This window comes from Otolemur garnettii, unplaced genomic scaffold (assembly GCF_000181295.1).
Source record: "Otolemur garnettii isolate 467f Iridium unplaced genomic scaffold, OtoGar3 scaffold00184, whole genome shotgun sequence".
Taxonomy (NCBI): Eukaryota; Metazoa; Chordata; class Mammalia; order Primates; family Galagidae; genus Otolemur; species Otolemur garnettii.
Window position 1 is genome coordinate 604,765 of NW_003852579.1, and position 11,797 is coordinate 616,561.

Consider the following 11,797-nt stretch of genomic DNA (forward strand, 5'->3'; position numbering starts at 1 on the left):
CCTCAGCCTCCCAAGTAGCTGGACTACAGGCGCTTGTCACAACACCTGGCTGTTTTGTTGTTGTTGTAGTTGTCATTGTTGTTTAGCAGGCCTGGGCCAGGTTTGAACCTGCCAGCCTCGGCGTATGTGGCCAGTGCCCTAACCACTGAGCTATAGGCACTGAGCCCAGGCCTCCTTTTAGTCACCACACTTGTTTTGTGTTTGGCTCCCCAGAGATGAACTAATTAAGTGTCTTGCTCCATATTGTCTCTCTCAAAAGCAGGGCTGGCACAAAGTAGGTGCTTTAATAACTGCTGAAGTAATGAATGGGTTCCTTAGGGATTCACTTTGTTCATCTGTAAAAAGGGGATAGTAGGGTGGCGCCTGTGGCTCAAAGGAGTAGGGTGCGGGCCCCATATGCCGGAGGTGGCGGGTTCAAACCCAGCCCTGGCCAAAAATCACAAAAAAAAAAAGGGGGGGGGCGGATAATAATACACCTACTTCATGGATTTTGTTTTAGAAGTCCAATGAGGCTCAGCACCCATAGCACAGTGGTTATAGCACCAGCCACATACACCGAGGGTGGTGGGTTCAAACTCAGACCGGGCCAGTTAAACAACAATGACAACGGCAACAAAAAATAGCCAGGCATTGTGGAGGATGCCTGTAGTCCCAGCTACTTGGGAGGCTGAGGCAAGAGAATTGCTTAAGCCCAAGAGTTTGAGGTTACTGTGAGGTGTGATGCCACGGCACTCTACCCAGGGCGACATAGTGAGACTGTCAAAAAAATAAAGTAAATAAAAGTCCAATGAGACAATGTTCTTAAAGCCCTCAGCATGCAATAGGTATCAATACAAAGTGGGTCTTTTGTGTGTGTGTGAGAGAGACACTCTGTTGCCCTGAGTAGAGTGCCCTGGCATCATAGCTCATAGCAACCTCAAACTCTTGGGCTCAAGTGATCCTCTTGCCTCAGCCTCCTGAATAGCTGGGACTATAGGCACCTGCCACAGTGCCCAGCTAGTTTTTCTATTTTTAGTAAAGACAGGTCTTGATCTTGTTCAGGCTGGTCTTGAACTCCTGAGCTCAAGCAATTTACCTGCCTCTGCCTTCCAGAGTGCTAGGATTACAGATGTGAGTCACTGTGCCTGCCAAAGTGGGTCTTATTTTTATTGAAAGTGTTTTGTGAACAGTAAAGTGTCAAACTACTGCATAGTAGGCTCTTTTTAGGAAGTGACAAGTTCTGTGAAAGTTCAGGCTTGCTTGCTGTCCTGCAGAGAGAGGTCAGAGAAAGGGCAGTAGGTGGGGGCTGCAGCAATCAGGCAGGTGGCCTTGAAGAGCTGAATGAACTGGCAGAATTCCTGAAGAAGGGTGAGGGGGGAACAACCTGAGCCAAAGCTGTGCTAAGAGGTCAGAAAAGCCCAGAGGGGAGCACTTGCTGGAAGGGGGGTCGGACAGGGAGGGGCGGGGGAAAGGGTTGCCTGCAGGAGACATTCCGAAGGGAGGGGCACGCACGTTTGAGGCAGTGGCTCGGAACAAATGAAGGTCAGGACACTGGTAGCTCAGGCGCAGACGGTGTTCCTGGTGACTGTCCCGGCCACCAGGCAGTGGGAGGGGTGGGGCAGCACAGGCTCAGGAGCCAGCTAGACCACCAGGCTTGCAACCTGGGCTCCAATCCACCCTCTCCTCATTTCTTATCAGTTCCCTTCTGGGCCTCAGACTCTTCACCTGTAAAACAAGGTGAGCAAGGATGCCTGTGCCAGAACAATCAACCAGCACTTTCTCTGGTGTGGGCACCAGCACAAGGGCAAGTTTCCTTTTTCCTCTAGTCTCATCTCCTCTCTGACCCCAAGCTCGGAGGACTAAGGGACAGATATCCATGGCACACGCCGTGGCTCACAGCCCAGTGTCCAGCTGCTTTCTTCTCAGATTTCGAAGAGCGAAGAGCGCCTCGCGGCCAGGGAAGGGAGCAAGTCTTGCCAGCCTGCGGCGGGGACTTGGAAGCCAGGAACCAGCACTGACGCTGACGCAGGCAAATGGGGCACCACTGGCTGGTCCCCTCCCTGCTTGGTAGGTTGGGGGATGGGCAGCCAGCCCCTCTAGGGTGAGCCCTAGCCTGGGGCTTCCTATTTCGGGAGCCGGAGGCGTGGGCCACAGCTCATCATGTGACGCAAGGGCTATTTAAAGCGGCAGCTCCGGCAGGGAGCCGCCAGTGTGGAGTGCTTGCACGCCTGTCTTCTTGTAGCTGCTTTCTCAACCTAGCCCAGCATCACCATGGTGGACGCCTTCGTGGGTACCTGGAAGCTAGTGGATAGCAAGAATTTCGATGACTACATGAAGTCAATCGGTAAGCAAGCCGCGGGGCTCGGGATGCTGGGCTGGGAAACGGCTGACCTCATGCTTAGCCCCACACAGCGCCCCTTCTTGGGCAAAGCCCTGCATGCCTGCAGCATCTCTCCTCGTCGAGGTTGGGGAATTGGGGGCGGGGGTGGGGCATGGAAGTGCCAGAACCTGGCAAGAGGGATACCAAGGTAGGGAGGCACAAGAAGAAGACAGCTGTGCCCTTCCATGTGGGAGACGCTTTCAAGGAAGAGCGGTGGGCTGGGCTCCATGGCTGACGCCTGTAATCATAGCATTCTGGGAGGTCCAGGAGGGTGGATTGCTTGAGCTCAGAAGTTCAAGACTAGCCTGAGCAAGAGCGAGACTCCGTCTCTACTAAAAATACAAAAATTAGCCGGGCGTTGTGGTGGGCACCTCTAGTTCCAGCTATTCAGGAGGTTGAGGCAAGAGGATCTCTTGAGCCTAAAAGGTTGGTTTTCTGTTTTTTTTTTTTTTTTGAGACATAGTCTCACTATGTTTGTCACCCTCAGTAGAGTGCTATAGCGCCACAGCTCACAGCAACCTCAAACTCTTGGTCTTAAGAGATTCTCTTGCCTCAGCCTCCCAAGTAGCTGGGACTACAGGCGACTGCTACAATACCCAACTATTTTTTTTTTTTTTTTTTGTAGTTGTCATTTAGTAGGCTGTGTTTGAACCCCCCAGCCCTGGTGTATGTGGCTAGAGCCCTAACCACTGAGCATGGGCAGGCACCAAGCCTGAGCCCAAGAGTTTGAAGTTGCTGTGAGCTATAATGACACCAGTGTACTCTACCCAGGGAAAACAGAGTGAGACTGCCTCTCAAAAAAAAAAAAAAACGAAGAGAGGAGTATGATCTGGAGATAGGAGAGGGGCTTGGATAATAGGTGGGAAGCAAGCCAGGGAGAAAAAGAGCAGGAGCGTGAGTGGGGTTTCAACCCACCAAGTAAATGGGGTGGATAGGGAGTGTACTATGGCCTAAAGAAGTAGGCACCCCTAGGAGGTTGAGCAGTGGGGTAAAAATGATGAATCAGTACATTGAATCCAGGGAGGTGAGACAGGGACCTGCAGTTAGGAACAATCTCTGTCTCTCCATGTTGGGTTAGGGAAGAGGACTGTTGCTGAAGGATGCACTCTTTCTCGCCACTCAGCCTGACCCTGTCCTGTAGAGATGCGTGACCAGGCCCTAAACCAGTGGTTTTCCACCTTCCTAATGCTGTGACCCTTTAATACAGTTCCTCATGTTGTGGTGATCCCTAACCATAAAATTTTGTTGCTACTTCATGAAGTAGCACAACATGAGGAACTGTATTAAAGGGTTGCAGCATTAGGAAGTTTGAGAACACTGCCCTAAACACTGTCCATGAGCCTAGTGGTCGGGTGGGGCAAAAGGCCCATTATCAGCTGGGCCTTTCCTACAACTGTGGCTCTGCCACCTATGTGAGGGGAAGGGTGGAGAAAGCCACTGGATTTCTGGGGTGCAAAGCAAGGTCAAGACCCATTAAAGAAGGCTGGACTCGGTGGCTCACGCCTATAACCCAGCATTCTGGGAGGCCAAGGAGGGTGGATTGCCTGAGTTTTGAGACCAGCCTGAGCCAGAGTGAGACCTTGTCTCTAAAATTAGCCAGGTTTTGTGGCAGATGCCTGTAGTCCCAGCTACTTGGGAGGCTGAGGCAAAGAGAATCGCCTAAGCCCAGGAGTTGGAGGTTGCTGTGAGCTGTGTGATGCCACAGCACTCTACCGAGGGGAATAAAGTAAGACTCTGTCTCTAAAAAAAAAAAAAAAAAGACAGGGAGGGTCACTGGTCTAGGAGGTACATAGCTATTGTGGTGTTTGGTTTTTTTTTTTTTAAAGACAGAGCCTCAAGCTGTCCCCCAGGGTAGAGTTACATGGCATCACCGCTCATGGCAACCTCCATCTCCTGAGCTCAAGTGATTCTCCTGCCTCAGCCTCCCAAGTAGCTGGGACCATAGGCACCCGCCACAACGCCCAGCTATTTTTTGGTTGCAGCCATCATTGTTGTTTGGCGGGCCCAGGCTGGATTCAAACCCACCACCTTAGGTGTATGTGGCTGGCACCTTAGCCACTTAAGCCACAAGCGCTGAGCCGCTATTGTGGTGTTTGAATGGGAAGACCTCAAATTCAAAGAATCTTACAGATGAGAACCTTGTAGATCACCATACCTTGCCTAGTTTTTTGTTTGTTTGTTTGTTTGTCTTTAAGACAGAGTTTTACTTTGTTGCCCTCGGTAGAGTGGTGTGGCTTCCAGCTCACAGCAACCTCTATCTCTTGGGCTTAGACGATTCTCTTGCCTCAGCTTCCCAAGTAGCTGAGACTACAGACGCCTGCGCAATGCCTGGCTATTTTTTGTTGCAGTTGTCATTGTTGCTTAGCTGGCCTGGGCTGGGTTGAACCCACCACTTTTGGTGTATGTGGCTGGCGCTGTAACCACTGTGCTACGGGTGCCAAGCCCCTAGCCTAGTTTGATAGGGAAATTGAAACAGGAGAATAGTGTTATTAATTTCACAATAGAACTGACATAAATTTTTAGAGCTCCTAGATTGGTAACCTAGAGCTTTTCCACCACCCAATAGGCCCCAGGAGTGGAAAGAGTGGTAGGAACTGCTTAGCTCATGACTGACCTCAGTCTTTTCCCTTCTGGTTTGGAATTCCCAGCTATGAGATTATCCTAGTGCCCCAGGGTGGGGCAGGAAAAACTGGAATGGTGTTCATGGTTGAGCTGGAGTCCATGCCTTCCTCCCCAGAAAGGACGGCAGGTCTGTGGCAGATAGTGCAGAGGAGTGGGAAGTCCTCTCCATACACCTCTCAAATCTGCACCTAACTCTTTCTTGGAACAGGGCCCACACGTGTGACTCTTAAGGTCAAAGCTCCCAATTGCCCCTACACTACCCTGGGCATTATGCCCACTGACTCCAGGTAGCAGCCATTCTTAGAGAAACAATTGCTATTTCTACCCCTCCCTCACCCAAGCAGTTGCTGGGGAAGTTGGAAGGCCCAGGTTTAGTTTTCTTCCAAAGCAGACATTTGGGCCAAAGAGCTGAGTCTGACTGAGCTGCAGCAAATTTATCAACCACTGTTCTTCCCTTTTTCTACCCCAACTTGGGCTAAGGGCCTGGTCTCCCTATCCCAGTGTCTTTGGGCAGCTTATGTTAGGGGGCTAAGATTCCATCCAGCTTTCTACATCATACTGATGGAAAGTCTCAGGTTCACTTCTCAGCTTTCATTTCTTTCTTTTTTATTTTTTTTCCAGCTTTGGTTTCTAAATAGAACTTAGCTCTTCCTGAGTCCCCTTTTCTGTCATCTCTTTTTTTTTTTTTAAGAAACAGAGTCTTATTTTATCGCCCTTGGTAGAATGCTGTGGCATCACAGCTCACAGCAACCTCCTGGGCTCAGGCAATTCTCTGGCCTCAGCCTCCCGAGTAGCTGGGACCACAGGTGCCCGCCACAATGCCCAGTTATTTTTTTGTTGCAGTTTGGCTGGGGCCGGGTTCAAACCCGCTACCCTTGGAATATGGAGGCGGTGCCTGTGCCCCCTTTTTTAGTTTCTTTTGGCTTGGTCCCTTATTCAACCCACAGTGGTTTCCTTCATCAAACACTCCACACCTCTGGGTAGTTCCTAAGCAAATAGATCTCCAGGCGTGGCGATAAGGCTCTGCTGCTCTGCGCTGGGCAGAGTGATTGGCCTTGACTCACAGATACCAGAGGGTAGGACCAAGTCACTCACTGGCTGGCCAGGGTGGGCTGGCATCTGCACAACTGTAGCGACATCCCCGGCCCTTCTTGCTCTGGGTTCTCAGAGGACAAAGAGGCTCAGCCTAGTACCAATGATCACAGCACAATTGGTAGCCTTGGTGCGTGGATTGAGTGTGTATGACAGAATGGCCCAGTGGGAATAGTGAAGTTTTAGAGCCTCGGTTCAAAATCTAATTCAATAACTTACTCCTTGTTTGACTTTAGACAAGACACTTCACTCTTCTCATTTGTAAATTGGGGATAATAAAACCTACCTGCTAGGGCTCTGAAAAGCAGTAAGTAAAACAATGCATGTCAGGCATGTGCAAACTACCTGGCTTTCTGGAAGCACTATGAAGCCTGGCACACAATTTGAAGACTACACACAATACCTTACCACAGTGGGCTGCCTTCTGCTTCACTGTTGCCTTAGAGGATAGCTCAGTATAGACTGCTGAAGGAGAGGGAGCAGTCATAATGAGTTCTTTTTTGAGATAGTCTCACTTTGTCACCCTTGGTGTGTAATGCTGTGGCGTCACAGCTCACAGCAACCTCAAACTCTTGGGCTTAAGCCATTCTCCTACCTCAGCCTCCCAAGCAGCTGGGACCACAGGTACTCAGCCACACCCAGCTATTTTTTGCTGCAGTTGTCATTGTTTAGCTGACAGGTGGAGTTCGAACCGTCCAGCATCGGTGTATATGGTGGGCACTGTAACCACTGTGCTACGGGCACCAAGCCCACCCAGCTATTTTTTAAGAGAGGGCGTCTTGCTCTTGCTCTAGCTGGTCTCCAACCTGTGCACTCAGGGCAGTCCACCTGCCTCTGCCTCCCAGAGTGCTAGGATTACAGGTGTGAGCCACCTCACCTGGCGGAATTCTTTTTTTTCACTTGCTTGCAGGAAACTTAGGACTTTGCCCAGTACTCACCAAAGAAGCTATGCTTGGGTCAAGAGAGATACCACAGGGCCTTGGACTGGAAGTCAGGAGACCTGAGTTTGAGCCTCAACTCATTGTTGCTATCACTTTAGGCCTCTCTTAAATCTATACAATGGAACAAATATGCCTTTTGTACTTACCTCCCAGATCACAGATAAAGGCTTTGGAAAATGTCAAGTTGCCATGTATGGGGGAAACTAATGCTTCCTAGGATAAGGGTAAAAACTTAGAAAAATGGCAAACTCTTGTTCATAAGGCTTTGGAATGCAAAGTCCACACTTTCCTTCTTTCTTCAGGGTATGGCTTGACAACTACTGTGGCCTGACACCACTACTGTGGCTTGACAACTTCTGGCCTTCAAACTCAGATTTGTGCTTGTGACCCTGGGCTTTAATTGTATTGTATCTTGGTTTTTGCATCTGTAAAGTGGAGACAGTCTTCAGAGGGACAGGAAGGACTGAAGGAGATAGCATGTATATGGTTCTTATCACACAAAAAGCACTTAGTAGGGGGTGGCGCATGTGGCCCAGTGGTAGGGCGCTAGTCCCATATACCAAGAGTGGTAGGAGGGTGGCAGGTTCAAGCCCAGCCCCAGCCAAACTGCAACAAAAAAATAGCCAGGCATTGTGGTGGGTGCCTGTGGTCCCAGCTACTTGGGAGGCTGAGGCAAGAGAATTGCCTAAGCCCAGGAGTTGGAGATTGCTGAGAGCTATGATGCCACAGCAGTCTACCCAAGGGTGATAAAGTAAGACTCTGTCTCTAAAAAATAAAAAAAAGCACTTAGTAGGGCAGCACCTGTGGCTCAGTGAGTAGGGCACCGACCCCATATACCGGAGGTGGTGGGTTCAAACCTGGCCCTGGCCAAACTGCAACAAAAAATAGCCGGGCATTGTGGTAAGGTCCTATAGTCCCAGCTACCCGGGAGGCTAAGGCAAGAGAATCGCCTAAGCCCAGGAGTTGGAGGTTGCTGTGAGCTGTGTGATGCCACAGCACTCTACCAAGGGCAATAAAATGAGACTCTATCTCTTAAAAAAAAAAAAGCACTTAGTAGTTTATTCTACTCATAGCTCTGCCACTGACTTGCTATGACATTGCTGGTCCTCAAGTTTTTACCTGCCCAATGAAATCAATAGTCTCTGTTCACCCCACAGAACTAAGAGGAAGACTAAATTAAAAAACAGCCTTGGCTTGGCGCCTGTGGCTCAAGCGGCTAAGGCACCAGCCACATACACCTAAGGTGGCGGGTTGGAATCCCCAGCCCGGGCCCACCAAGCAACAATGATGGCTGTAACCAAAAAATGGCCAGGCGTTGTGGCAGGCGCCTGTAGTCCCAGCTACTTAGGAGGCTGAGGCAGGAGACTCACTTGAGCCCAGGAGTTGGAGGTTGCTGTGAGCTTGATGCCATGGCACTCTACCCAGGGGGATAGCTTGAGGCTCCGTCTCAAAAAAAAAAAAAAGAAACAGCCTTGCAGGGGGGCGCCTGTAGCTCAGTGGGTAGGGCACTGGGCACATATACCAAGGGTGGCATGTTCAAACCCGGCCTGGGCCAGCTGAAACAACAATGACAACTGCAACAAAAAACAGCAGGGAATTGTGATGGGCGCCTGCAGTTCCAGCAACTTGGGAGGCTGAAGCAAGAGAATCACTTAAGCCCAAGAGTTGGAGGTTGCTACAGCACTCTACTCAGGGCAACACCTTGATACTCTGTCTCAAAAATAAATAAATTGGCTCAGCGCCTGTGGCTCAAGTGGCTAAGGCGCCAGCCACATATACCTAAGGTAGTGGGTTTGAATTCAGCCCAGGCCCGCCAAAACAATGACAGCTGCAACCAAAAAATAGCTGGGTGTTGTGGCAGGCGCCTGTTGTCCCAACTACTTGGGAGGCTGAGGCAGGAGACTTGCTTGAGCCCAGGAGTTGGAGGTTGCTGTGAGCTGTGATGCCATGTCACTCTACCCAGGGGGATAGCTTGAGGTCCTGTCTCAAAAAATAAATAAATAAATAAAAACAGCCATGCAGACTGGGTGCAGTGGCTCATTCCTCTAATTCTAGCACTTTGGGAGGCCAAGGTGTGAGGATCACTTGGGGTTAGGATTTTGAGACCAGCCTGAGCAAAATAACAAGGACTCATCTCTACAAAAATTAGAAAATTAGCAGGGTATAGTGGTATGTGCCTGTAGTCCCAGCTACTTGGGAGGCTGAGGTGGGAGGATCAATTGAGCCCAGGAGTTTGAGCTATGGTCTTCCTCTTGCACACACCCAGGCTTGAGAGTTATTCACTGAGCTCCTGTATACTGCTCTCTGTTTCAGCCTACTTACTCATTACCTTTTGCCTGCCCTCAGGGGTGGGTTTTGCTACCAGGCAGGTGGCCAACATGACCAAGCCTACCACAATCATCGAAAAGAATGGGGACACTATCACATTAAGGACACAGAGCACCTTCAAGAACACAGAGATCAGCTTTAAGCTTGGGGTGGAGTTTGATGAGACAACAGCAGATGACAGGAAGGTCAAGGTGAGTCAGAGAAGCGGGCGGTGGGGATGGAGGGTGCTGAGACCCGAAGGAAAATAGGCTGGTAGTCTTTGCTTCCTTATCTGGCACTGAGGTGCCGGCTATTATGAAACAAGGTGCCGGCTATTAAATGAAACAAGGTTAATAAAGCCTGTGTAGTGCTAGAAGGTCACAGGTACTAAATACATGTTATTTCTGTCCTCTTGTTTTCTTCCCTCCTTTCTCGGGAAGCATTGATTAGCTGCCTTGCAAAAGGCAGCACAGAGCCCAGATAGTCTTCTGACCTCAGTGTCTACTCTAGTTCCAACTGGGTGACCTTGTGCATGGTATGCAGAAGGTCTGGATTCTTTCCCCTTCCATAGATGGGAGAGTTATGTGGCCAAGGCTGTGACCTGAAGTGCTTTAAGGAAAGATGCCCAGAAGCCAGGGACCTCCATTGAGTGAGGTCATCCTGGCTTCTAATAGCAAAGCAGGCATCTGGGAAAGAGGCTGAGAACTACACAGATGGTTCTTCAACCTCTAACTCCCAAGCTTGGCCAATAACCTTGACTATTTCTAACATTGCCCGGTGACAGGCATGAAGTGCTGTGTTCCAGGGGCATTTACATTGTCATGGGTTTGTCAGCAGCGTCTTCTCACCAAACCTTGGCCCCCCTTGCCCAGGGCTTTGTCTTGGCAGGTGGCCTGAGGCCTGCCAACACTGAGTCAGGCACAGGGGAGGGAGAACTTAGATGCTTTGACCTCTACCTAGTGCCCTCATAGCAGTGTCCTCTCCATTGTAATATTATCATTCAGCCCCTCAGCTGTTTCCCCTTCCTCATAGCTGTCTCTAGAAAGGACAGGTAGGGTCTGGTTTCCTTGAGGAGGAAGAAGAGCTGAAGCCCCAACTCAGGATAATGCAGGAGGCTGGCAGCAGAGCTGAGGATGGTGCCCAAAGATGACAGCCTACTTTGGATAAAGGTGGCTGCCCCACCACATATGCTCCTATCTTCTTGGACTTTTCCCCCCTTCTCAAGGGGCAAGAACACCAATTAAACACAACAGTTATCCTTTGGAGGCCTAAATATCTGCTCTGAGTATGCAAAAATATTAGGGGAATAGGAATGTAGTGAGATGAGGACAGCACACCAAGAAATAGACCCTATCTTCCCCATCCCCAAATACACACAGCTTCTCAGATTCTGCTATGGAACCCTGCTCAATCAGGACCCCTTAGCCTACCTTAGAACCCCCAAATTCTTAGAAAAAAAGCGACCTCGGAGAGCTGCCAAATGAGAACGAGATGATGTAGGCTGGCAGCACACAGAGGACTAAGTAAACATTTGACTGAGGGCTGAGGAACACTCCAAGGGCACCCAGTCCCAGGACCTTGAAGTTGCTGCCCTCCTGTCAGCTAAAGGGATAACATGACGTGGACCAAGAAGAGGTGTAGGAATACAGGGCAGAAAGTCTAACTTCTATCACCAAAGGTCTTTTAGACATTATGTGAGATAGCAAGGCTGGAGAGACATTCTCAGGACTATTCCCCCTCAGCTGGTCTTTCTCAGGGGCACCAACTGGTAGATCTGTGGGCATCACCTAGAACACAGGTCAGTCATAAAGGCTTGTGGCACTTCTCAGAGCCAGGATGTCTGGCTCTACTATACTGCCTGCCTCTCCCTACTTGCCTTATATACCTAGTCCCCCCCCCCCCACACACACAGAGCAAGGCAGTAGGGGAGCAGAGGCTGCAAGTGAATTAGACACTGTGGTGCTATGTGGGAAGTGGGTTGCCTGAGCTCTGATCCTAGCACTATCACTAGTTTGAGTCAGAGGCTGTGTCACCTATAGCCCCATTGTCCAGACCTTATCTTACCCCTCAGATCACAGCTCAGACCTCTACTCTCTTCTACAGTCCATTGTGACACTGGATGGAGGCAAACTTGTCCACTTGCAGAAGTGGGACGGGCAAGAGACAACACTTGTGCGGGAGCTAAGTGATGGAAAACTTATCCTGGTAAGATGGGCAACTTTGGAGCCATATATAATTGGTAACTATTACAGCCCCTTAGCTAAGCCTGTCTTAAAAAGCCAAGGTTCTGGCTCGGCGCCTGTGGCTCAACCGGCTAAGGCACCAGCCACGTACACCTAGGGTGGCGGGTTCGAATCCCCACCCCGGACCCGCCAAAAAACAACAATGATGGCTGCAACCAAAAAATGGCCAGGCGTTGTGGCGGGCGCCTGTGGTCCCAGCTACTTGGGAGGCGGAGGCAGGAGACTCGCTTGAG

The 11,797-nt window shown here is 50.1% G+C and overlaps 1 protein-coding gene across 2 annotated transcripts in view; it reads left to right on the plus strand.

Annotated features, from left to right (window-relative positions):
- Nucleotides 1-1,968: 1,968 nt before the first annotated feature.
- The window catches only part of FABP3 (fatty acid binding protein 3), a 12,243-nt gene continuing 2,414 nt past the window's right edge, over nucleotides 1,969-11,797 (plus strand). Inside the window, exons 1-3 of one of the 2 annotated variants that reach the window (XM_003800754.3) lie at nucleotides 1,969-2,323; nucleotides 9,361-9,533; nucleotides 11,425-11,526. In XM_003800754.3, the coding sequence (XP_003800802.1) occupies nucleotides 2,251-2,323; nucleotides 9,361-9,533; nucleotides 11,425-11,526 (348 nt within the window). In that variant the 5' untranslated portion in view covers nucleotides 1,969-2,250. Of the gene's footprint in view, nucleotides 2,324-9,327; nucleotides 9,534-11,424; nucleotides 11,527-11,797 lie in introns of both variants that reach the window. The other variant, XM_023507456.1, reaches the window with a different exon arrangement.